This window comes from Saccopteryx leptura, chromosome 9, assembly GCF_036850995.1.
Source record: "Saccopteryx leptura isolate mSacLep1 chromosome 9, mSacLep1_pri_phased_curated, whole genome shotgun sequence".
Taxonomy (NCBI): domain Eukaryota; kingdom Metazoa; phylum Chordata; class Mammalia; order Chiroptera; family Emballonuridae; genus Saccopteryx; species Saccopteryx leptura.
Window position 1 is genome coordinate 67,288,646 of NC_089511.1, and position 27,468 is coordinate 67,316,113.

The 27,468-nt window shown below is 35.8% G+C and overlaps 1 protein-coding gene across 3 annotated transcripts in view; it reads right to left on the reverse strand.

Annotated features, from left to right (window-relative positions):
• The window catches only part of CTNNA3 (catenin alpha 3), a 2,003,993-nt gene that overhangs the window by 721,904 nt on the left and 1,254,621 nt on the right, over positions 1-27,468 (reverse strand). For all 3 annotated transcript variants that reach the window (XM_066349268.1, XM_066349266.1, XM_066349267.1), the window contains exon 11: positions 2,666-2,822. In XM_066349268.1, the coding sequence (XP_066205365.1) occupies positions 2,666-2,822 (157 nt within the window). The remainder of the gene's footprint in view (positions 1-2,665; positions 2,823-27,468) is intronic.

Sequence of the window (27,468 nt, forward strand, 5' to 3'; positions counted from 1 at the left end):
ATGGAAATCACATTTGTTTTGGCCAGTGATTGGTCGAGGAGAGGGTATAGGACCAATCAAATTTCAACCTATGATCAGAGAGTCTTATGAAAGGCATCTGGGAAAGATTTTCTTCTTGATAAGTTCAGGTCAACATTCTACTTTGCCTTCCTGCTTTAGGTGGTATTGTGTAATGCTTTGAGATACAACTATGAGAGAAGTTCCATTAATAATCTTAAACAATTACCAACTAGAGTATTCAAATGAGAAGAAAGTAGAAGCAGTCTACTCCCATTATAGAAAATAATGGAGTGCCTGTTGAGAATTTAAAAACAGTAATGAAACACATTAAATACTAAACCACTTTCTAGTACTACATTTTATGAACAATTCTAAATAATGTTAGGGATAAGATACTTCTCTCCACATACCTGAACTATTCCTGTTCAAGTCTTCTGTTATGCAAGGGCTAGTAAGTCTAGAATCAACTATCTTAAACATCTAGTTACATAAAACAAATGAAATGTTTTTGTTCTTTAAGCAAATTTTATATGAGTTTTCTTTTATGTGCAGGTAAAAAAATTCTGAAGCATCCAAGTTGTTTATGGAAAGTAGCAGACTCAGAAGGTTGCTAAATCATGGCAATCCAGCAATGAAAAGAAAAACCATGGTTCTGGCTCTGAGAACCTAAGCAGTTGCTTAGATCTCAGGTTCTCAGGGCTCTAATTATATAAGACATGGCCAATTACGGTTCCTGTTATTGTTTGTCCAGGAGAATCTCCCTATTGTGCCATCAGAATACTAATAAAAGTGCCTTTACATCAAGTAGCATGAGCAGATTTATCTGCTTTGTAACCAAAAGTACCAACTAAACAACACAACCTAGCACTGAACAACTAAATTATTTGACTGCCCTAATATATGTTGAATGGATTCAGATTACAAAATCTATGTTAAGATAACAGTGAGTAAACTAAATAGGCCTAACATAGCATTGTTTATAAAGTTACAATTTATCTAAATGCTAGCCTTTTAGAACAAATGAATAATTTTTGAAGTTATCCAATGATGTACAAAAATTCAGCCAAATATTATGTGTAAAAAGGCAAATAATTTATATATATTATACATACACACATAAATTATTTGTCTTTTTTTATTAGAAAATTAAATTTAATAGGAGGACATTGGTCAACCAGATTACATAGATTTAGAGAAAACATCTCCACGTCATTTGGACAGTCGATTATGCTGTATACCCATCACCGAAAGTCAAATCATCTTCTGTCACCTTATATTTGTTTCTCTTTATGTCCTCCTCCTCCCCCACCTCATCCCTCTCCTCCCTTCCCTCTACCTTTGGTAACCAGTACATTCTTATCTATGTCCACGAGTTTCAATTTTGTTTCCCACCTATGTATGAAATCATACAGCTCTTAGCTCTTTCTGATTTACTTATTTCACTCTGCATAATGTGATTTGTCTTTGTACATGTAATATTTGGCTGAATTTATATATATAATTTATATATTATACACATGTCATGAAAATTATTTTAAAACGTATTTATATATACACTATGTATATATCATATATACATAAATATGTAAATGTAGACATAAATATAAATATATATTTATCTCTACATATTAATGTATATAATATAGATATAAATGCTGGATGGAAATAAATCAGATTACAGTGATTGTTATTTCTCAGTAGTGGAATCAAAGAGTTTAAAATTTTCTCCCAAATATTTTATATTATTTGCAAAGGTTTTCACTCTACAAAGATAAAATAATTAGCATCTATATTTTTTTCATTAATGAATTATGAAAACACACTAGAGTTCTAGAACTACTGTTCAGGATGGGAATATATACACATATAAAAGTAATCAACACAGCAAGTTGGATAGAATACATCAGAAAATTTGGAAAAGATAAAATGATGAAAGAAATTTATTAGAACTTGCTTTATATAAAAAGTTATTATTCTAAGAATAAAAATTAAAAATATTAAAAAGCATTTAGTTCTTTGCTGTTACAACAGTAGAATTAAAACCTGAGTTATGCTTCTGAGGACAGGATGTTAGGAGAACAATTTTGCAATCCTGTGGGGAGAGTCATCTGAGATGAGAATCATCTGGGCTTGATGTGGAACCTCAAGTCTCTCTGTTACTGATGTAGTCAGATGTTTAGACTTGTTCATTTGGTTCTTTAGATCACCACTATGCAAATATATACACAGGTAGTTGAAGTACACATTGTATATCAAATCAATAAAGTGCTTTCCCATTAATACATATATATAATAAATATATATATTTATATATATCTGATTGGAGACAACTTTCGTTGGAAAAGAAGTGTTAAAAAATTAAGAGATATCAGTATGAAAAGAAAAAATGATTATTTATTTGAAAAACCAGGAGATATCTAGGATTTTCAGCTACTATTTTCAATGATGCTTTGCTCAAGAGGTTTCTTTTAGAAAGACCATGTAAATTGATGAGTTGTAAGGATTACAAGTATTAGGCTCATTACCTAAAAACAGATCATATGCAGCAGCAGTAGGCAATAAGAAAGTCTCATTGTATTGCATGAAATTAATTATATTCAGTACTATTCCTTTCAGAAAATCGACTAGAGCAAACATATAAATTAAAAATAAATAAAAAGCCTACCGGATACAGCAAGGAAGTCATCAATGCTTGTGATGTCATCTACAGCTTCTGTGAGGACATGGATATGACTCTCCCATGTGTGCTTATACATTTCCATGGTGTTTTTGACCACTTGACTTTTGGGTCTTGCAGCCAAAGCAAGTGCAGCATTAATAATCTGTAAAGATGTAGAATATTTGCAGAGTGATTTATTTGGGAATAGATACCATGGTGCAGAAAACAGCTATTCTTAAAAAAATAGATATGTTTATTTTTTCTTTTTTTAATTAATTGATTTCAGAGAAACAGAGAGGAGGGGGAGAGAGAGAAATGTGTTCTTTTGTTGTTCCACTTTGTTGTGCATTCATTAGTCCTTCTGTATGTGCACTGACTGAAGATGGAACCCACAACCTTGGTGTTCTGCTATTGGAAAAACAGCTGTGTTAAGCTTGATCGTTTGCACTTTGTGTGATTAGTGCATGAGCATGTGGCAGAATCACATGAGTATAGCCCGTGTAAGGCGGTGGATACTTGCCCTCAGGGAAGATTGCTTGCCTGCCACTGTGAGGGGCCCTTTTGCTATATATTCACCTGATGGTATGAGAAGATTTCCCCTGCCTGTTTGTTCATTTACCATTGTGAAAATCCATTAAACAGGAATGGCAGAATGCTTTCCAACTCCACAGTTCTTCTACCATCTGCCCAAATTCATTGTGAACCTGCCTGGTCTTGGCCATCAACATTACATCTGGCATAGGGTACAGGATTCGGATCAAATCAGTATGGGGCTGCTGACATCCTTGTAGGGTAGAATAGAGGAGTGGTTGTTTTGAGCATGTGGTTTCCTGTGGCTATCCTTTTGGGAGCCATGGACTAAATGTTTTTTATAGCCCAGCAAGCAGAAACCAAAAGCACTCTATGAGAGGCTGTACAAAGTCTAATGCTCCAGGATAAGCTGCAGACTGAGCAATGGCAGTGGCAGGAACCACAACAGTTGCTGGAGAAGAAGACTGACTGCTTTTGAGAGCTTCAGTGTGAAATGCAGGATGAACACCAATAGTACCTGGAACTGGAACAATTGCTTGCAAAGGAATTGCTGGTTTGAGAAATCCAGTTTTCCCTAGAAACTGAGTGCTGGCATCAGCCATTGTTAGAAAAAACAATTCTGGGTTGCAAAGCTCCAGTGTTAGCTTTAGGCCAAGAGCCAACAGCTTCAGGAACTGAAGAGGTCACTGAGGAAGGGAGAGGTGGAGATTTGGGATGAAACTGCTGTCAGTTGATTCAAAGCCTCCTGGTGGTCACCCAGAATGTAAAAACCCAGCAGCCAAAAGTGCCTCAGGGGCAGGCACAACCCTCTCCACAAGTAACTAAATACTCTGTGGTCTAGCCTACACCCAGAGAGAGTTGATGAAGTTAGAAGCAAAATTCAGGCAGAAACCCAATGAGTGCCTGGCAGCTTGGTTACTGAAGTTGTGGGACATAGGGATGGATGGCATTATACCCTCTGCAATAGAGATGGGGAAGTTAGCTGCCACTATCATGCACTTCTCCTTGAGGCAGCATCTTCAGGACTGTCATGAAAACCCAGAAAACCTATTAGAATGGTTGATGGCAGCCATTAATACAGCCTGGAAGAATGCTGGAGACTTGCTGGGGGCAGTGAGTTGGTGACAGTCATATACTGAGCTGCAGCAGTTCCTCTAGGAACTAGGAATGAAGAATGCTTCTTTCAACCTGAGGTCCTGTGGGCCAAATGAGGAAGTGTTTATGGCAGGAATAAGGGACCTTAGTCTCTGTAGTCTCTGTAGTGCCCTGTCTGCCCCTTTGGGGTCTCTAGTGACTATCTTGAGTCACTACGCAGGACAGCCCATCAAGAGTGTTACACAGATGGTGGCAGATTTGCAGGAGGTGGAGGCAGCATGGGACCATAAGGTTGTGTGGGCTGCTGCCCATGCTCCCCCCCACACACAGTGACTAAATCCTATGTAACTATTATTTGTACTCATGACATATATGGCATATAGAATTGAGTTATAATTATGTGTTGCCCTTCTTGTTGAGTAATATAAAAACTCCTTAATGACAGATACCATTTATCTTTGTATCTCTTGCAGTTCTTAATGCATTGACACTCAAGAAATAGTTCTAAAATTAAGTTGTCTAAATAAAATAAAATTATTATCAAAAGTGAAAAAAAGAGTTATATGTGAGGACATTTTGCCATTTTTCCTGTTATTAAAAGTGAAAGTATCATCCTTGGCTGGTTTGCTCAGTGGATAGAGCATCAGTCTGGCATGCAAGATGTCCTGGGTTCAATCCTTGTTCAGGGCATACATGATAAAGTGACTATCTGCTTCTCTTCCCCCTCCCTCTCCCTGTTCTCTCTCTCTTTTCCTCTTGCAGCCAGTGGCTTTATTGGTACAAATATGAGCCTCAGGTGCTGAGGATGGCTTAGTTGGAGAGAACTCTGGGTTCAGCAAGAGATCTTCTTCAGCAAAAGTAAGAGTTCTGACTTCCTTGAGGATTTGTTGAATTTTTGCAGTAGAAATTTATTATATATTTATTTGTTCATTCATGAGTTCATTCAATATGCCAAATATATTTTGAGTATCTTTTATGTATCCAGTACTGTTTCAGATTTTAGGGATATGGTAATGAACAAGACACAAGCAAAAACCATTGCCTTAATAAAGCTTATATTAAGTTGGGGAGACAGTCAATCATCAAGTTAAATAAATACAATATATGGTCTGTTAGATAGCTATAAGAACTAAGGAGAAAAAACAGAGCAGAGAAAGGGATAAGGATTGGTGGTATGGGTAAGAAGTTTGCAATTTTAGCAAAATTAAAGTAGAAATTTAAGTAAAATCACTGGTGTGAAAGAATGCTGAGACAGAGAAGTGGTAAGATTCAAAAGGTTAGAAAATAGAGGAAATGCTGTGAGAATGGAGAGACGTCTTTCCTAGAGCCTGCAGGAATCCTTGACTGTCTGACTCAAAACTGTACTGTTATTTGGAAAGCACTGGAGAATCATTGTAACTTTTGAGCAATTTGCTCAAAATTACACTTTAGAAAATAAATTTGGCATAGAAGACTACAGCAATAGGTTACAGAAGTAAAAAGAGCCTAGACTGCAATGGTGAATGCAATCAAAAGGCTTTGATGGGACTTTTGATTAACTAAAGGAGGATAAGGATAGGTTAATTATTGCCAAAAATATTATGCAGGAGTTAACGAATTTTAGAAACAATATTTAAGAACTTGGAAATGCCTCTACAATAGTGTAATAACTGCATATTACAAAACATTATACTTCCTAGGGTGCCATTTCTAGCAAACATGCTAAAAATAAAAGTTAAATGAATACATGCAACAATTAGCAGTAGTCTCGGAGTGGGGGGACATCCAGTGTAGTTTATTTTATTTTGTGTAACTGAATTTTTAAATTGTTCTAATTTTTATGGTGGATATATTTTAGTTATATTCTCAAAATAAATGGTTCTTCTTCTTCAAAAAAAAATGGTTATTAAAGCTTGTCCATGACTAATGGAGAGAATGATTAGAGTATAGACAGAAAAGGAGAGGTGGCAGAATTATAAAGTCAGTGAGGGGTGTAGAGCCAGACATGTGCAATTTTTTTTGGAGGATAGTGCTGCTGAGTGGTATTAGATGTCAACTTTCCTATCACAGATGTTGACTTTGAAATGACTCTTGGCTCTCCATACAAATTATATAGTGAGCAATCAGAGAAATAAAATTGTAGCTCATAAAAAAGTTGTCATTCATTTGTTTATTCATTGAAAGAAATTATTACTATGCAGCAGTAATGTATCAGATTCTGCACTGGATACTAACAACATCCCAATAAAAATGATTACACTATAGTTTCTAAAACAGCCCATAATCTAGTAGGGGAATCAAGGGAAAACTAGGCAATTGTAACATACTAATAGTTCTGAGAAACCCTAATTCAGAATCACCTTGAGGCTGTGGTTCTCAAATTGTGCACCAGGGTGCACTGGTATGCCCTAGAAGATTTTCAGGTGTGCCCTATGGTATTCTGGAGAAATATGTGCCTGTTGGGGACCAAAAAACCAACAGAGTTTTTGGAGTTTAGATTTTGGGGGGACAGAGGTATGAGGAATTGGCTGTAAACTGACAGTCTGCCCAACCCCCCACCTCACTTGCCTGATTAGGTTACAAAAGGCTGTTAAGCTGTGGTGTTGGATTGTTTACCATACCCCCCATGTTCCCCAGAAAGACTGAAGGCAAGTTTCTTCTATATTTTGTTTGATATAAAGTTAAGATGATATGTATGGTGGGGGTTTTGGATTGATGATTAAACATAAGGAATTGTTTCTCAAAGCCTTTTGGATTTCTATAAAAGAAAAATATGTGGCAATATCTTTAAAAAGCTTTGAACATTTTACTACAATTTTTAACATCCTATTTATGTAAATTAGGACTTTCTACCCTCAACACAATTAAGAGTAAAAAGAGAGGAATTCTTCAATGTATTAATGAGGAAATGAGAGTTTGCCTTTCAAATATATGCCCAAACATTGAAGAAATAGCTAGGACATATCAGGCTCATGTTTTTCATAAACACAAGAATGAAAAAACTTAACACATTTGCTCCGGGACCTGCCAAATTTACTAAATCTTACTAAGAATGTATCTATATATATAAAAAGATAATGTTTTTGTAGTTTTTATTTTTATTTTTTAACCCCTCTTTTTTTACTAATTCTAAAAAGCATAACTCAAAAAATGTAACATAAAAATGTTTTTTAATGTCAGAATAAATTTAATTTTGTTGTATTTGTTTTGTTTAATTACCATAAAAGCATGCCTGCACTTTATATTTTTTTATTTAATATTTGACTTAATTATTATAACATATTTCTCAGAAATTTGTATATAGCGCACCAACAATTATTTGTAGGATTTTAAATGTGCCCCGACTTCAAAAAGTTTGAGAACCACTGCCTTGAGGGTTTGTGAAAACAGATTCCTAAGCCACACCCTAGAGTTTCTAATTAGTCTATTTCTAATTAGCACCCTGGAGTTTAATAATTTGCATTTCTAACAAATTTCTAGGTGATAGTATTGCCACTGGTGGGGCTCTCACTCTGAGAACCACCGAAATATATAATAAATGCTATAACGTAAAGACTATTATAGAAGAAAGTTCAAGATGCTCTGTAATTCATGGGACAAGTACCAGCTACACAGGAAAGATACCTCCATGTACTGAAATTTGAAACTATGTAGAAATCAGTATAAGGTGTTTCCCTTTGGGAAGAAGGAATACCATAAATAACCTACAAGTGAGTAATCTCACCTCCTGGGGAATGTTAAGCAGAGAGGCAATACTAAATAAATTGGAAAAAAAATAACTCAAAGGATACAATGGAAAAAGGAAGGAGAAAAACACTTTTGGAAAGTACCCACAAAGTGGAAGTGATAAAGATGAGAAAAAGAATCACCAAGGAGTTAGAAAACTAAGATTTTAAAGAATACATATGAGAAAAATTTTTTTTCAGAAGGTCAAATGTAGTACAGTCAAGAATAATGAGAACTAAAAACAACTTTTGAATTTGCAAAACAGAAAATTATTAGTGTAGCGGTATATTAGACACAGGATTCAGATTTTATCAACATAAAATGAAACAATGAAAGAAACTTTTTCTACCAAGTAACCTAAAGGCTGCACTTGACTGAAGTGGCTTACAACAAATTATTGGAGGTAGAGGAGGAAAAAAAAATTTGCGGTTTTAAATATTATATTTTCTTCTTTATTTCTTTTTATGAAAGAAAAACACATTAAATTCTAAGAAAACACACACTATTTTCAGAAATAACTACTGTACAGTTTTCCTTGACTCCAGTTTTAGAGTTTTATTAAGCTATTAACTTACAATGTACGTTTGCGTATTTTGCAAGGCTCTGGTGTCTGGTGTTCCATTATCTCTGTAATTGGACAAGTATGCATACATGTGGTTGTGCTGATGTTCACAGAGAGAAGGATACTTTTCCAGTAGTGCTGGTGTGGAACCCTCCGTGGGGATATGGAATCATGAAGACAAGACAAGCTATATTTTTTAAGAACATTTTCAGTTCTGCTGCTGATCCAATTTATCTGATTCAACACTGTACTATGAGAAAACTCTATATCCTACTTGACTCTCCTGCTATTTAGCTTAAATCTAAAAGCAGACAAAATTCAGAAGATACGCTAACCCTGTTTGAGAGGAAAAAAAAAATCTTTATCCCAGTGCTACACTCCTAGCATAATTTTCTCTTTATCTAGAAGGGGAAAAAGACCATTCTTACGTCCTGCTCATGCTGACAAAACATGACTGAAATAAATTATGTTACTTTCTGATGTGTTTTCTGTTAGATTTTGGTTGAGATGTGTACATGAGCCTGTGAAACCCCTAGTCAGTCATTTCATCTTTGAGACAGTTTCTTTAAACTTCAGGATCTATTATCTTAACAGGATTACTTCAATAGCCTTTTAAATAGTTTCCTATTTTCAGTCCCGACCAAAAAAAGGAGTGGGGGATTGAGTGGGATTTTGCCAGGCAAGCAAGAACAGCAAAGGAGGTGAGCAAGGAGATAGTAGTAAATATGGAACCCCAAGGACCTGCTGAGGCCTCTTCTCAGTCCCGTCCTCTTTGTATGTGCCTTCTGCTATCCTAACTACACTTCCTGTCTATGCTCACTGATAGAGGCTGTGTTGGACGCTGATTCTCTTTCTGACTGATCGTCATTTCTTCTTCTTAGTAGAGGCCTGCTCAAAGTGGCTCCTGTGCCTGACCAAGTGGTGGCACAGTGGATAGAGCGTCAGACTGGGATGCGGAAGGACCCAGGTTTGAGACCCCAAGGTCGCCAGCTTGAGCACGGGCTCATCTGGCTTGAGCAAAATGCTCACCAGCTTGGACCCAAGGTTGCTGGCTCCAGCGAGGGATTGCTCGGTCTGCTGAAGGCCCGCAGTCAAGGCACATACGAGAAAGCATTCAATGAACAACTAAGAAGTCGCAATGCTCAACGAAAAACTAATGATTGATGCTTCTCATCTCCGTTCCTGTCTGTCTGTCCCTGTCTATCTCTGCCTCTGTAAAAAACAAAACAAAACAAAACAAAAAACAAAAAAAAACAAAGTGGTTCCTGTTAGATGTGCATTGGGTTACAGGTCACCCCCGGCAAAAGCAAGCTTAGTTTCACCAGCTCTCATTTTACCAACTTCAGGCTCCCTACCCTTTCTGTTGGGGCATGTGACCAAAATATATTTTTCAGTTACAGTTTACATTTAATATAATTGTGTATTATTTGCATTTTTCTATTAAATCAGATGGAGAATTTTTATTACATCTTGTTCTCACTTGTTGTGGGAAACTCGTAACCATCTAAACTTGCTTCAGAATCTTTAGGATTTTTAGACTGTCTCAACGTTTTCTTTGTTTCCCTCCAGGTATCAAAAGTTTGTATTTCAGGGCCTCTCATCTCTACAGGTTCCAGCTAACATGCTGGAAAGGCCCTAGAAATGGGTTCATGTGGTCATTTGTTCTGGTAAATTTGCCACAAATATTTTGTGATCCAGCTAAGAGAAGCTGAGTTGAGTGCACATTTAGTTTGGATTAGTGGGCTAATTTTGAAAGGTTTACAGTCACCTCCATATATATCCTTTACTATACGATCCTTGTGGTGCTGACACTGCATTGTGACAGAACCTTTATCTCTCCTAATCGCATGCTCGCTCTTTCCTCAAACCTTTCTAAACAAGTAGGAAAAAACAATGACTGAATCAATTTCCTAGTTTGTTGACAGAAAGGAATATTACAAAATAAATGTTATATAAAAGGAAATCAACAGTGTACAGCAAAAAGAAAAGAAAGAATTAAGGAAGAAAGAGGAATGGAAAAAAGAAAAAGTGAAAGGATAAGAAAAGAGAAGGAAAGAAAAAAGATTCATGGAAATGTGTCTGGCAGATAATAGTGTATATTTTATATCACTTTTCTAGATTTTGTAATATTTTGGTATTTTTCAAAATTTAAAATTAGTAACCTATTATTCATTTTTGCGTTCTAAATTAATACTCACTTTTTCTTAAAGGCGGTTCTCAAAATTGAATAAGCTTTAGACCTCACACAGCCTGGTATGCCACAATCAAGTATGTATTTTTCATAAAAATCTATCTAGTGTCAAAAATGACAAAATGAGCACAGATTGCATTGTAATATTTTATCTAAACTCTATCTTGATAACAAGATGTTGACTTAGTTTTTCTTAAGGAAAGTAGCACTACCAGATAAAGAAGTCTTTTTAAATGTTATAGATTATTTAATTCTTTGTGGAGACAAGCTACACACCCTCCCTTTTGGTGTGACAACCTTTTTTGTTTTTTCATTTCTATTTGATTTCTGAAATTTCAGTGAAAATAGTTAAATAGTGTAGGACTCATACGACTAACATTATTGAGAGTTTGCAATATTCCAGGCACAGTTTCTAAGTACTTGATTTGCATTCAAATTTTTAATTGATTGAGAAAGGCTCTATCAGTATTCTCATTTCACTGCTGAGACAATAGAGGCACCAAGAGATCAAATAGTCAGTACAAAGTTACAGAAGGAACTCTGGATTGGAAGCTAGTTAGAAGTTTACTTTGCTTTAAACTGAGTTTACATCCACAGAAGAGTCATATTCACTCTCCCAGGACTCATTTTCCCAAAAGTTATAGGTATGTGTGCACTGGGGTAGAGAGTTACCTGATCCCTCTCATGTTCCTTCAGATTTAAATATAATTTTTTTTTATTATTATTAACTTTATTGGGATGCCATTGGTTAATATGACTGTATAAGTTTCAAGTGTACAATTCTACAACACATCATCTGTATATTGAATTGTGTGCTCACCATCCAAAGTCTAGTATCCTTTTGTCACTATATATTTGACCCCTTTTACTCTCTTCAACCACAACCTGTCCCCCCTAAACAACATATTTGATATGTTGTCCATATCAAAATAAAAAGCTTCTGCACAGCAAAAGAAACCATCAACAAAACAAAAAGGGAACCAATAGACTGGAGGAAGATATTTGCAAATAATTCTTCCAATAAGAGGCTAACATCCAAAAAAATATGAAGAACTCATACCATTTAACAACAACAAGATGCCACGGAAATGGCGCCGTGAGCAGCGCGTCCGACAGATCTCCCCAAAATCTCAACAAATTTATCAACTAGAAACAGAAAAATTTTATCTTCGGAGCATTCCGGACTTCCACACACACACTGAAAGCAGAGGGACTGTTGCCCAGGAGGGAGTACACCTGTGGTGAGTCAACCCAAACGTGCAGCTGCCCGCCCACACTCGGGGACGGCAGCCTGGGCACTGGCGGCCATCCCAGCATACCCTGAGAAGCCGCGCGCGCGCGGCCCCCCGTGCCACGGTCCGACCACTGGCGTGACGAGAAACCGCACGCCCGGTGCCGCGATCCAGAGAGGCCCCGGCCACTGGCGTGCGGAGAAACCGCGCACTCGCCCCGCGCCGCGGTCCGGTCCACTGGCGTGCTGAGAAACCGCGCGCGCGCCCGGTCCGCGTCCACTGGCGTGCTGAGAAACTGCGCGCGCGCCCGGTCCCCGTCCACTGGCGTGCGGAGAAACCGCGCACTCGCCCCGCGCCGCGCCGGCGCCAAGGCTGTCCTTCCTAGTCAGGAGATTCTCCCCGGGGGCGGGGCACCTCACCCAGCCATTCAAGCTAACAATCAAGCGTTGGGGGAGGGGCGGCGCAGGCAGCCTGAAATTCTTTTTGGAGCACAGCTGCGGATCCAATCACTGAAATTAGCTTAACCCACGAAATCTACGCACCCACGGGGCTCTAATTGATAAGATCTCTCCCAGTTCAGCGATCCAAGACAAGAGGCGTGATATTTTTCAGTGCCTTTCGCTAAAGGGGCGGGGGCAACTTCTGATTGACAGAGCCTCCATATTCAGGGATATTCCTAACAAGAGGGACTTGGCAGATATTAAGATCCATAAAGCAAACAGCGACTAGTGCTTCTTCTTCCCAGCCAAAACAGGCTACCAAGTGTGGAAAGCCTGGGTTGAGTGGTCCAACTGAATGATAGGCGCTGAACAGTCACCTTGACAACAATTGACTCCCAGCCCCACCTGATCACGCTGGAGGCTCTGACTGCCAAAGCCTTACCCAGAGCCTTGCGCTGAGTGAGGATAGAGTGGGGATTTCCCAGCTCTTTGAGCCTCTTACTCCCCAGACAGAAGCAGTGGCAGCCTCATAGCTGGATCATCAGGCTGCTAATTCAAGAAGGGGAGACTAGGAAAGAGACTCCAGGAAAGCAAACTCTCTCATTGTTGGACTCTGCAAACGCCAACAAGCCTTGACTACCAGCGAGACTAAAGCCAATTATATGACATTGCCATAGAATCCCATCAACTGCAAATTCCTACCTAAGAATGACACAGGGGCAGAACCTGGGGTATAGAGTCACCGACCAGAAAGAGGGAGAGAAAAGAAAAAAGGAAGAAGTTAACCTCTCAAAATCAAGAAAAATCCACAGACTTTATAACTTGTTCCACTAATTCTTTGTTGTTGTTGTTTCTTTCTTCTATTTTGTTGCCTTTGTTGTTGTTTCTATTTCTTCCACCTCGGTCCTTTTGCTCTCTGCCCATCTTATGCTACCCTTTTCTTGAACTACACTGCCCATGAGTGTTACATTTTGTTTCTTTTCTTCATCCTAGCTCTCCTTTGGGGTTGCACTCCGGGGCCCTTGACTCTCACTCTCTCCCCTTTTGTTTTTTTTTCCTTTCCTTTTTTTCTTCCTTCGTTTCTCTCTTACTCTTATTTTTTCCTTTCTATTCATTTCTTCTTTTCTCCTTTTGCTTTTCCTCCCATTTAGGCCTCAATCGCGAACAGATTGTTTGATTTGGGACTCAAGTTTTTATGGGGGTTTTTTTGGTGTTGTTGTTCTTTTTTTTCTTCTTCTGCTTTTGTTCTTGGGTTTTCTTTATTTGTTTGTTTTTGTGGCATTTTGGGCACTTTTTGCATTGCTTTTTGGCTCACTGGCATTCCTCCCAAACCAAAGTCTCCATTGTATTTAGTCTTCGCTCCACTTAATACAACAGATTTTTGCTTATTGTTTTTATTTTTGTTTTTTTCTTCTTTAATTATAGTTTTTCTCTCCTTTTTTCTGTTTCCCTCTCATCCCTATCATTATATCTCTTGGTCGACCATCACTTACAGGCAAATCATTTTATGCTTGTCTAAGATTTTCTCCCTTTTTTTTTTTTTTTTTTTTGTATTTAGTGGGTCCCTAATCCCTTTTTTGCCCCTTGAACTCTTCACCCCAAATCAGGCCCTCCATTATAGGCAGTTTTTGTTCCATTTGGCATAGTATAATTCACAGGTCATCACAATATTTCCCTAAGGAGGTGAGAGGAGGGGAAGAGAAGAGAGAAAAAAGGGGGAAATAATAAATTATTACTTTTTTTTTGTGGAGTGTTTTCCTTTTTTTTTTTTTTCCTTTTTATTTTTTATTAATTCTAATTAACACTATCATCAAGACCACCTTCAGATGCCAATAAGAAAAAGGAAATCGAACATTATGGATACAAAAGACAGAGAGGTAACGCAAATTGATGTGGAAAAATCTATGGAGAAAAGATTTAACATATTGGAAGCCTTGGAGCCAAATGACAGAGAATTTAAAATAGAAATCTTAAAAATACTCAGAGATATACAAGAAAACACAGAAAGGCAATTTAGGGAAATCAGAAAACAACTCAACGATCACAAAGAATATATTACCAAGGAAATTGAAACTATAAAAACAAATCAAACAGAAATGAAAAACTCAATTCAAGAGATGAAAAACGAGGTAGCAAGCTTAGCTAATAGAACAGCCCAGATAGAAGACAGGATCAGTGAAATAGAAGACAAGCAACTTGAGACACAACAGAGAGAAGAAGAAAGAGACTCAAAAATAATAAAAAACGAGAAAGCCCTACAGGAATTGTCTGACTCCATCAGAAAGAATAACATAAGAATAATAGGTATATCAGAGGGAGAAGAGAAAGAAAATGGAATGGAGAAAATACTCAAACAAATAATAGATGAGAACTTCCCAAGCCTGTGGAAAGAATTAAAGCCTCAAATTCAAGAAGCAAACAGAACACCAAGTTTTCTTAAGCACAACAAACCCACTCCAAGGCACATCATAATGAAGATGACACAAACCAATGACAAAGAAAAAATTCTCAAGGCAGCCAGGGAAAAGAAGAATACAACATATAAAGGAAGGCCTATTAGATTATCATCAGATTTCTCAGCAGAAACTCTACAAGCTAGAAGAGAGTGGACCCCAATATTTAAAGCCCTGAAAGAGAGGAACTTTCAGCCAAGAATACTATACCCATCAAAGCTATCCTTCAAGTACGAAGGAGATATAAAAATATTCACAAATACAGAAAAGATGAGAGAATTTATCATCAGAAAGCCCCCACTCCAGGAAATACTAAAGGGGGTTTTCCAACCAGATTCAAAGAACAAAAGAAAACATAACCACAAGTAACAGCTCCACAAAGAAAACAATAAAACCAAACTTAAACTGTGACAACAAAAGAAAAAAAAAGGGGGAGAAAGGATGAAGATTAACAGTAGCAAAGGACGATGAAGCGCAGAAATACTCATAAGAAAGGGTACTACAATGAATATGGTAGGTACCCTTTTCATTACTTAATGGTAACCACCCTTGAAAAAACCACCACAAAAACACTTGACTTAAAAAAGGTAGCAACAGAGGAAAGAAGTATGGAATACAAACAAACAAAAACAAATGATAGAAAAACAAAAGAGAAGAATCAAACAAGATACAAAACTAACAGAAAGCAATTTATAAAATGGCAATAGGGAACCCACAAGTGTCAATAATTACACTAAATGTAAATGGATTAAACTTACCAATAAAAAGACACAGAGTAGCAGAATGGATTAAAAAAGAAAATCCAACTATATGCTGCCTACAAGAAACTCATCTAAGCAACAAGGATAAAAACAAATTCAAAGTGAAAGGCTGGAAAACAATACTCCAAGCAAACAACACCCAAAAAAAAGCAGGTGTAGCAATACTCATATCTAATAATGCTGACTACAAGACAGAAAAAGTACTCAGAGACAAAAACGGTCATTTCATAATGATTAAGGGGACACTGAATCAAGAATACATAACAATCCTTAATATATATGCACCAAACCAAGGAGCACCAAAATATATAAGACAGCTACTTATTGACCTTAAAACAAAAACTGACAAAAATACAATCATACTTGGAGACCTCAATACACCGCTGACGGCTCTAGATCGGTCATCCAAACAGAGAATCAATAAAGATATAGTAGCCTTAAATGAAATACTAGAACAACTGGATATGATAGACATCTACAGGACACTTCATCCCAAAGTGACAGAGTATACATTTTTCTCTAGTGTACATGGAACATTCTCAAGAATTGACCATATGTTAGGCCACAAAGACAATATCAGCAAATTTAAAAAAATTGAAATTGTGCCAAGCATATTCTCTGATCATAAAGCCTTGAAACTAGAATTCAACTGTAAAAAAGAGGGGGAAAACCCCACAAAATTGTGGAAATTAAACAACATACTTTTAAAAAATGAATGGGTCAAAGAAGAAATAAGCGCAGAGATCAAAAGATATATACAAACAAATGAAAATGAAAATACGACATATCAGAATCTCTGGGATGCAGCAAAAGCAGTAATAAGAGGAAAGTTCATATCACTTCAGGCCTATATGAACAAACAAGAGAGAGCCGAAGTAAACCACTTAACTTCACACCTTAAGGAACTAGAAAAAGAAGAACAAAGACAAACCAAAACCAGCCGAAGAAAGGAGATAATAAAAATCAGAGCAGAAATAAACGAAATAGAGAACAGAAAAACTATAGAAAAAATCAATAAAACAAGGAGCTGGTTCTTTGAAAAGATCAACAAAATCGACAAACCCTTGGCAAGACTCACCAAGGAAAAAAGACACAGGACTCAAATAAATAAAATCCAAAATGAAAGAGGAGAGATCACCACAGACATCATAGATATACAAAGAATTATTGTAGAATACTATGAAAAACTATATGCCTCCAAATATAACAATCTAGAAGAAATGGATAAATTCCTAGAACAATACAACCTTCCTAAACTGAGTCATGAAGAAGCAGAAAGCCTAAACAGACTAATCAGCAGGGAGGAAATAGAAAAAACTATTAAAAACCTCCCCAAAAATAAAAGTCCAGGTCCAGATGGTTATACTAGTGAATTCTATCAAACATTCAAAGAAGACTTGGTTCCTATTCTACTCAAAGTCTTCCAAAAAATTGAAGAAGAAGCAATACTTCCAAACACATTTTATGAGGCCAACATAACCCTCATACCAAAACCTGGCAAGGATGGCACAAAAAAAGAAAACTACAGACCAATATCTCTAATGAATACAGATGCTAAAATACTAAACAAAATACTGGCAAATCGAATACAACAACATATTAAAAAAATAATACATCATGATCAAGTGGGATTCATCCCAGAATCTCAAGGATGGTTCAACATACGTAAAACAGTTAACGTAATACATCATATCAACAAAACAAAGAACAAAAACCACACGATCTTATCAATAGATGCAGAAAAGGCTTTCGATAAAATACAACACAATTTTATGTTTAAGACTCTCAACAAAATGGGTATAGAAGGAAAATATCTCAACATAATAAAGGCCATATATGATAAACCATCAGCCAACATCATATTAAATGGCATAAAACTGAGGACTTTCCACCTTAAATCAGGAACACGACAGGGGTGTCCACTCTCTCCACTCTTATTTAACGTGGTGCTAGAAGTGCTGGCCAGAGCAATCAGACAAGACAAAGAAATACAAGGCATCCATATCGGAAAAGAAGAAGTAAAGGTATCACTTTTTGCTGATGATATGATCCTATACATCGAAAACCCAAAGGACTTCACAAAAAGATTACTACAAACAATAAACCAATACAGTAAGGTCGCAGGATACAAAATTAACATACAAAGTCCATAGCCTTTCTATATGCCAACAATGAAATATTAGAAAACGAACTCAAAAAAATAATCCCCTTAACGTTTGCAACAAAAAAAATAAAATACCTAGGAATAAACATAACAAAGAATGTAAAGGACCTATATAAAGAAAACTACAAGGCATTGCTAAGAGAAATAGAAAAAGACACAATGAGATGGAAAAATATTCATTGTTCTTGGATAGGAAGAATAAATATAATTAAAATGGCCATATTACCCAAAGTAATATATAAATTTAATGCAATTCCCATCATAATTCCTATGACATTTTTTAAAGAAATGGAACAAAAAATCATCAGATTTATATGGAACTATAAAAAACCCCGAATAGCCAAAGCAATCCTAAGGAAAAAGAATGAAGCTGGGGGCATTACAATACCTGACTTTAAACTATATTATAGGGCCATAATAATCAAAACTGCATGGTATTGGCAGAAAAATAGACACTCAGACCAATGGAACAGAATAGAAAGCCCAGAAATAAAACCACATATATATGGTCAAATAATCTTTGATAAAGGGGCCAACAACACAAAATGGAGAAAAGAAAGCCTCTTCAACAAATGGTGTTGGGAAAACTGGAAAGCCACATGCAAAAGAATGAAACTCGACTACAGCCTGTCCCCGTGTACTAAAATTAATTCAAAATGGATCAAAGACCTAAATATAAGATCTGAAACAATAAAGTACATAGAAGAAGACATAAGTACTAAACTCATGGATCTGGGTTTTAAAGAACATTTTATGAACTTGACTCCAATGGCAAGAGAAGTGAAGGCAAAGATAAATGAATGGGACTACATCAGAATTAAAAGTTTTTGCTCAGCAAGAGAAACTGATATCAAAATAAACAGACAGCCAACTAAATGGGAACTGATATTTTCAAACGACAGCTCAGATAAGGGCTTAATATCCAAAATTTACAAAGAACTCATAAAACTCAACAACAAACAAACAAACAATCCAATAAAAAAATGGGAAGAGGACATGAACAGACACTTCTCCCAGGAAGAAATACAAATGGCCAACAGATATATGAAAAGATGCTCAGCTTCATTAGTTATTAGAGAAATGCAAATCAAAACTACAATGAGATACCACCTCACCCCTGTTAGATTAGCTATTATCAACAAGTCGGGTAATAACAAATGTTGGAGAGGATGTGGAGAAAAAGGAACCCTCATACAGTGTTGGTGGGAATGTAAAGTAGTACAACCACTATGGAGGAAAGTATGGTGGTTCCTCAAAAAACTGCAAATAGAGCTACCTTATGACCCAGCAATCCCTCTACTGGGTATATACCCCAAAACCTCAGAATCATTGATACGTAAAGACACATGTAGCCCCATGTTCATAGCAGCATTGTGGCCAAGACATGGAAACAACCAAAAAGCCCTTCAATAGAGGATTGGATAAAGAAGATGTGGCACATATACACTATGGAATACTACTCAGCCATAAGAAATGATGACATTAGATCATTTATAGCAAAATGGTGGGATCTTGATAACAGTATACGGAGTGAAATAAGTAAATCAGAAAAAAACAAGAACTACATGATTCCATACATTGGTGGAACATAAAAACGAGACTAAGAGACATGGACAAGAGTGTGGTGGTTACCAGGGGTGGGGGGAGGGAGGACGCAGGAGGGAGGGAGGGAGAGATTTAGGGGGAGGGGGAGGGGCACAGAGAAAACTAGATAGAGGGTGACGGAGGACAATCTGACTCTGGGCGAGGGGTATGCAACATAATTTAATGACAAGATAACCTAAACATGTTTTTCTTTGAATATATGTACCCTGAATTATTAATGTCATCCCATTAACATTAATAAAAATTTATTAAAAAAAAAAAAAACAACAACAAAAAAAAACAATTAAAAAATGGGCAGAGGACCTGAACAGATACGTTTCCTAAGAATACATACAAATGGATAATAGGTATATAAAAAAATGCTTAATTCTACTAGCTATAAGGGAACATACAGCTTTAATGCTATTATCTGATATGTATATTATATATACTTCTGAACACAATTACTTCAGAAGCATAAATAAATCTATGTAATTTAATTTTTCCTTTAGAGATATTTCAATATTGTCATTGATACAAATAATCTTAAAAATCTTAGTTCATATAACAAAAGCACTTTGTGGATTAAAAAGATGAGTTATGTGTACGTACATACAGGTCTGATTACCTCAGTGTCATGGCGTGTAGAGGAAATTAAAATAACTAGATATATGATACCTCAAATACATTTAAGCTAGTATATAAGGAAAATTTATAGGACATTCATTTAAGGGTAACACTAAAATAATTTGAGAATTGCAGCAATCACGGCAATGACATCAAATTCTATGCTCTCGTTTTATGCACTTTTTTCTTAGTTGCTTAAATGTTCCCCTATCAAATGTTTCTCACTTCCTATGGTGATTTTTCCATACTTGCTTAGTTTTGATAATCTTTCCCTTTTGTCATATTATACTTAATTTATGGAAAATTATTCTTGCACTTTAATAGTAAGCCATAAAATATTTGTCATTGTGAATCTCCATCACCACATCTTTATGTTAAGCGATAAAGGCATTCCCAGGCTGGGGAGATGGTCATAGTAAGGATACAGATTTTGTCATTCACTCCCACAGATTTAGACAATTAATTAGACAGCATTTAACACTGGTCTCAAAAGGTTGTAATCTCCTTACTGCATGAAGGGATGATCCTTGCATGATAAGATTATGCACACTAAAATCTCTCAAGAGGTTTTAACTCACCTTTGGATACATATAGAAGAAATTAAAATAACCTACTTTAGGGGTTAAGGTAATGTTTTTAAAGGGAAGGGGCAAAGCTGATTTCTAGGAGTGCATGGCTATAAAAGCCATGTATATTTCATTTACCTAGTCTAGTATGAGCTTTCATATCTCTTCATCCATACTGTTAGATAAAAAAAAAAAAATCAACATAGGAATGTTCAGGATATGACCATGTGAAACAGGAAAAATAATGCTCTCTAGAAGGCCTTTAAAAAACAATCACTTCATATACAAATCAAACTATTTTCTTGTCATTTATACTAATTATTAAGACAGGACAAACTATTAAGTCAAATAAGTAAATGAGCAAGTAAAAGAATATCAAATGAAGTGTTTGACATAATAAAACAAAATCATCAATAAGTAGGTATTGTGAGCAAATTATATTGGAGTTTAGGGTCAGATCCCATATTTTAATCACTATCATCACTTATTAGTTTTGTGTGATTGTGACAAATTGCTTCCTCTCTGAGCCTCAATTTTTTTATCGGTACTGGTTATAAAAATGCTTTGTTTATTGCTAATGTTGTTAGCAGAATTTTAGATTAGGTAAGTAATACAACTAATACCTAGCATAGAATTAAACCTTTTTGAGTATTTGTTTCCACACAGATAGTTTGGAAAAAAATGAAAAGAATGCTTAGGAAATGTAAATACTATATATACAAACACACATACACAAGAAATTTACAATTTTAATAGTCTCAATGATCACTTTGATATGTTAATTGTAAGTGTTCCTTGATATAAAAAATAAGTGAATCTACACAAACATTATATATTTTGATATACCTGTAACATAAAACTAAAATAAGAGAAAATTTGACATAAAAATGACAAATTCTGAAACTAATAATATGTTATAATTTAAAATAATAGAAAATATTTTAATTTCCAATGATTAAAAAAACAGAAACCAAAGGGATATTTTGAACCATTGTAATATGCCACTGAGAACTTAATAAATTTAAAATTTGGAATGGAAAAAATATGTACGATATACTTCAAATCATTTGAGTTCAAGTGGAGCAATTAAAAATTAATCAGATATCTTTGCCAAATTAATAAATTCCTTTAAAAAAGGTATTTTATGTCAGAAGCATCTACAAAGATAATTTTAATGCACTATTCAATACTATATAAAATAAAATCAAATTGCAAAATATTTATTAATTGCCAAAATGTGTTTTAAAATAAGAGGTTGGCAAAAGTAAAAAAATATATATATATTTATGATGTCTGAATGCCTGGAATTAGATGTTTTCTCCATGTATTTGGAATTCCTGAAGATTCAATTTGTTTTTATCTAAAACCATGAACTAAAAAGGAGTACATGTAACATTATAAGATTTAACACTTTTAATTATCAAAGAATATTTACTATTTTCCTATTTTTATCTAAGGTAGAAAACATTAGGTAATATAAACATAGAAAAAAAATACTTTATTTTAATTGTGTTAATAGAGAAATGTTATGTACCAATATTCAATACAGGCTAACAAGTATATGCAATCCAGATCACATAAGCAATATTATCCTGAGGTTCTGAGATGTATTATGATGAGAGAGGGCAATGGGAGCATGATGCAGTGTGCAGATGATGTTTTGATGAGTTATACATTTGGAAAGTATGATTTTGTAAACCAGTGTCACCCCCAATAAATTCATTAAAAAACCAGAAGACACTGGATTTATAGGGTATAGTATACATTGTGTTGAAATAGTCAAGGATGACCTGTTCTCCTACCTTTCTTATTGCTTTTGTTCTCACTCTTTCTCTCTCCCATTCTCTCTCTCTCTAATGGGTTCCTAGAAGAGAAATTTCTTTAACATCCAGTAAGTACTTCGACTTCCGGGAAACTAGTCCACTGCCCCAACCCTGCTCTATGTTATTTATCATCATCTCCCAGGGAGACAACTGAGGTAGCTTTAACTCTGCTCCTAGCTACCCTTTATAAACTGAAATTTTCAAATTACATATTTCAGGAATCTCTCATCTCCTGTTTTATTTTAGAATAAATGCAAAAGTACTTAACTTGACCTATAGCTCTGAAATACTTGACACTTGTTTATCTCTCCAGCATCATTTACCATCCTTTCCCCTAACTTTCTTCTCTTCTTCCTTGCCCAGGGTATTTATTCATTTATGCTGAAAACAAAAATAGTGTCACCTTTCTTAAATTAGAAGTTTTGTCTATAGTTTGGGTAACTCAATTTTTGTATCGTTTTTCTTAAATCTGTCACATTTGGGATGTAATACCTAGCCTATAGAATTATTTGAAACTGAATAGTAAAGTACATTGGGAATAATTGGAAAACATAAATGAACTATAAAAACTTAAGTTATTATTATATCAAAATTTTTTTTCTTGTATTTTTAAGTTATTAAAAGTCAGGGCATTGAGGAAAATGTCATTTTCATTCTAGAAATGGAAGGAAAATAATCATGCTTTCCTATCAAATAATTTGCAATATTATCATTTAAAATTTATTACTACTTTGAAATAAATTATTTCTCGGTCACAAGAGATTTTTAAAGTCTTGGATGTTTATTTCACTCTCTAGAACCTGAAGTCCTTAATTGCTGAAGCACATTCACTGGTGTGTGCAAAATACCACAGCAATGCACTACTTATTGTAATAATTACATATGGAAGAAGCAATGGCCCACATTCAGAACTCTTTTTGTGGGTATTCTTCTTAAAGAAAACAAACAAACTATTAATATGAATTCTCAGTTACAAATAAATTGGTTGATAGATATTACCCTAGAAAGAAATAATGATACTATACACTGGAAAATAGCCCTCTTTGTTATATACTGAACTGAAAATCTTAATTTGAAAGTGCTATTATTTTGTGCTTGGCAGGCTTGAGCCATAACATGCATAGTAAAAGATAAATAAGACTGTGGTTTTTAATTACAGACTTGAATACACTGGGCTATGTATAGAACTGGGGAATAAAATACTACTGCTTCCTAAAGCTGCAGTGAAAGTAAGATCTGGTGAATAATTAACATGCAGAATTCACAGATTAATAACCAGTTGAATGTGAGGGATGAGAATTCAGAAGGAATCAAGCATCATTCCTAAGTCTCTGACTAGACTACCCAATTAATGGTGGTTTCAGTGATGAAAATAAAGAATATAGAAGACATGGTTTGGAGAGCAAAATTATCTACTGCAAAAGCTTGAGATTAAATTAGAAGCAAACAATTTTATGTGAGACACAATTTTTGCCAAAAAAAAAGACAAATTAAATTTCAAAGTATGGGTGGCTCATTTAGTTATATGTAGCAGATTTATTTTCTTTTTTTAGAAATTGTTTTCACTTTCCAAATAATGTGAGTAGTTTCCTCAGTTTAACACATGATTACAAAAAAAACCAGTTTACAACATATGAGAAAATGTAGCAATCATCTCCTATATAAAACCTGATAATTAACTTAAATCATAGAAAATAATGATCAACAGTAGTAAGAAAATAAAACTGGGATCACAGTCACAAAGAACAGATTACATATTTGAGTAAGAGGATATAGATTTCACTTACATTAAAATTTCAATATTTTTTTTACTTAGAAGTAAAATTTTATTTTATATATTAATGATTTGGCATATTTTATATTTTATTTTTTTAAATTACAGTTTATATTTAGTATTATTCTGTATTAGTTTCAGATGTACAGCACAATGGTTAGGAAAACATGTGCTTTACAGAGTGGTTCCCCTGCGGCTTCAAGTTCCCACCTGGCCCCATACAAATTTATCATGATATTATTGACTGTATTCCCTATGCTGTAATCCCCATGTCTGCAACTATTTTGTAACCACCAGTTGCTACTGTGTAATTCCTTCACCTTTTCATGCAGCTCTCCCATATTCTTGAATGCAAAGGCAAGATTGGAGATAACACAGGACCCAGTCCATAAAATGGTTTTATTCATTAAGTTTGGAAAATCCTTTATTGAACTTAAAACTTTTCTTAGTTTATCTATGTTTGTGTGAGATAAACTCAAGGCAACTTTTAAGGACCCATTCATTTCCATTTTCACAGTGCTTTAAGAATGGGACCTTTTCTATGATGCTATTAAAATAGGCAAAAGGGGTTAGTATTCTCCTCAAAGCCAAAAAGCAAAGTCAAACACCATGTTCTCATGTGTTTCTCTAAGAACCTTTTACTATATGGATAGGACAACAGATGTAAGTTATTCCTCCGGTCATACTACAAAGCCAATGCCCCCCCCCCCCACACACACACACAGGAAATCAATCATTTATATTTTCTTAACATTAGATAACACAACTCTTTCTTATAGACTATTTCTTAAGAGTACAAATGTATCAATAGTCCCATTACCTCAAAATAATCAGTTTCTCACTGTCACCCTTTACTGACATACATTTTAACTTTTCCTTCCTTTTTATTTAATTTATCTATATAAGAGAGTAGACTAGGGTAGACAAGCTCAGTGGTCAAAGAAATACTTTTGTCATAAAAGTCATCAGAAGGCCCTGCTGGGTTGGTTCAGCAGACAGAGCGTTAGCCTGGCGTGCGGACATCCTGGGTTTGATCTCCAGTCAGGGCACATAAGAGAAGTGACCATTTGCTTCTCTTCCCTACCCTCTTCCCCTTCTCTTTCTCTCTTCCTCTCTCATAGCCAGTGGCTCCTTTGTCCTGGGCACTAAGGATAGCTTGGTGGAGCTTTAGCTCCAGACAGGGGTTGCTGATGGATGCCAGTCAGGGCACCTGCAGGAGTCTGTCTATCTCCCTTCCTCTCATTAAAAAAAGAAAAAAAAAGTCATTAGAAACCTTAATTCAGCATAGTAGCCTTAGAAATGTAGAAATATTAGGGTAATTGGTCTATAGGAAATTAGCATAGACAGACTTGCTATTTCTGGTGACAGTATGTTTCCAGAGCTTAGTGCTTAAAAATCTGCTGTGCCTGGGGCTGGTATATTTAGTGATTTTGGACCTAGTGACTTTAGACCTTTCGACTTTGAGCTTGAAAAGCCCTTCCTGTGGCAAATTTTAAGAATGAGCTATGTTGCAACCAACGTAACCAAAAACAAAGTGCTTGTTTTTCTGACATTTTAGCCTGAGTGCTTCTAGAACAAAAACATGACCCTACTGAATCAGGCATTTAAGACTTTATTGATGAACCTTTTAAATAATTATCAAAATGTCACTTATATATGATACTGGATAGACTATCCATTGAAAGAATAAATAAAACTGCTGATTTTAAGTATTCTGTTGACAGAGGCTGCTATAGATTTTAAAAAAGATTAATGTTTTCTGTCATGATACTATTTAACGTAAACAAAATCTATCCTAGCTAGTTTTAAGCTGAGTAGAAAAGGAGTATTTTTAAGACAATTAATGCACTTTGTTCTTTAGGTTTAATCTATTTTGATTATTTTTTTAGCTCTATTCTTCTATTATTTCCATACTTACTTGTTTTATTTGCTTGCTCACTAGATCTCCTTTCAGTAATATAGTGTATGCTAAACTACTACTGTTATCACCAGGGGTGCTGTCATTATAATTATATTACCTCATAGAGTTGTGCAAAACCTTGTTGCTTAAAATGTCACAGGCTGACTAGTATCATTAGCATCACCTGGGAGCTTAATAGACATGAAAAACCTCAGGTTCCATCCATACCTACTTAATCAAGGTCTGCATTTTATCAGAATCCCCAGGTTATTCATAGGCTCCTTAACTACTTAAAAGTCCTCATCTAAAGAATTAAAATTACTCACTTAAAATCCTTATAATAGTCCCTAGTTGCTGTTTACTAAATATTTCCTTTCCTTACTTAACTCAGCCAATGGATTAACTCATTTCCCCTTCATCTTAGAAATCTACCCCTCTTTTATGTTTTGTAATTATCACCAAAAAAAAAAAAAAGGTATCATCACAGATACCAATAACAAAAATAGGCAGTACACACCTCCTCTTTAAAACACTGGGAATACATATACAAGCCAATACCCCCGAACTAGAATGTACAATCTCTTTGGGATGACAAGACATTTACATAGGAAACTTAAATGTGATGTGCCTATGTAAACAGAATTAAATTTTGTTTATTTTGTAAATGACAGCATCACAACAAACTGCCTGGGTGGCTGAAATTATTTGGAGCAATCTCACTTGATATACAGGTTATTTGTTGTCTGTTAATTTCACTCTGGTCATTTCTAGTTTATTATTTTTTATTTTTTTATTTATTATTATTATTTTTTTAAGAAGCTGGAAACGGGGAGAGACAGTCAGACAGACTCCCGCATGCGCCCGACCGGGATCCACCCGGCACGCCCACCAGGGGCGACGCTCTGCCCACCAGGGGGCGATGCTCTGCCCATCCTGGGCGTCGCTCTGCCGCGACCAGAGCCACTCTAGCGCCTGGGGCCGAGGCCAAGGAGCCATCCCCAGCGCCCGGGCCATCTTTGCTCCAATGGAGCCTTGGCTGCGGGAGGGGAAGAGAGAGACAGAGAGGAAGGAGGGGGTGGGGGTGGAGAAGCAAATGGGCGCTTCTCCTATGTGCCCTGGCCTGGAATCGAACCCGGGTCTCCTGCACGCCAGGCCGACGCTCTACCACTGAGCCAACCGGCCAGGGCCCATTTCTAGTTTAGAGGAGATCACAACTCAGAAAGTTACTGTATTTTCCCATGTATAAGATGCTCCCATGTATAAGACGCATCTTAAATTTGGGGCCTGAAATTTGAAGAAAAAAAAGTATTACATAAAGTTATTGAACTCAAGTTTTATTCATCGTAAAATTCATACAACTCCTCATCACTGTCAGAATTCCCATCCATTAGCTTGTCCTCA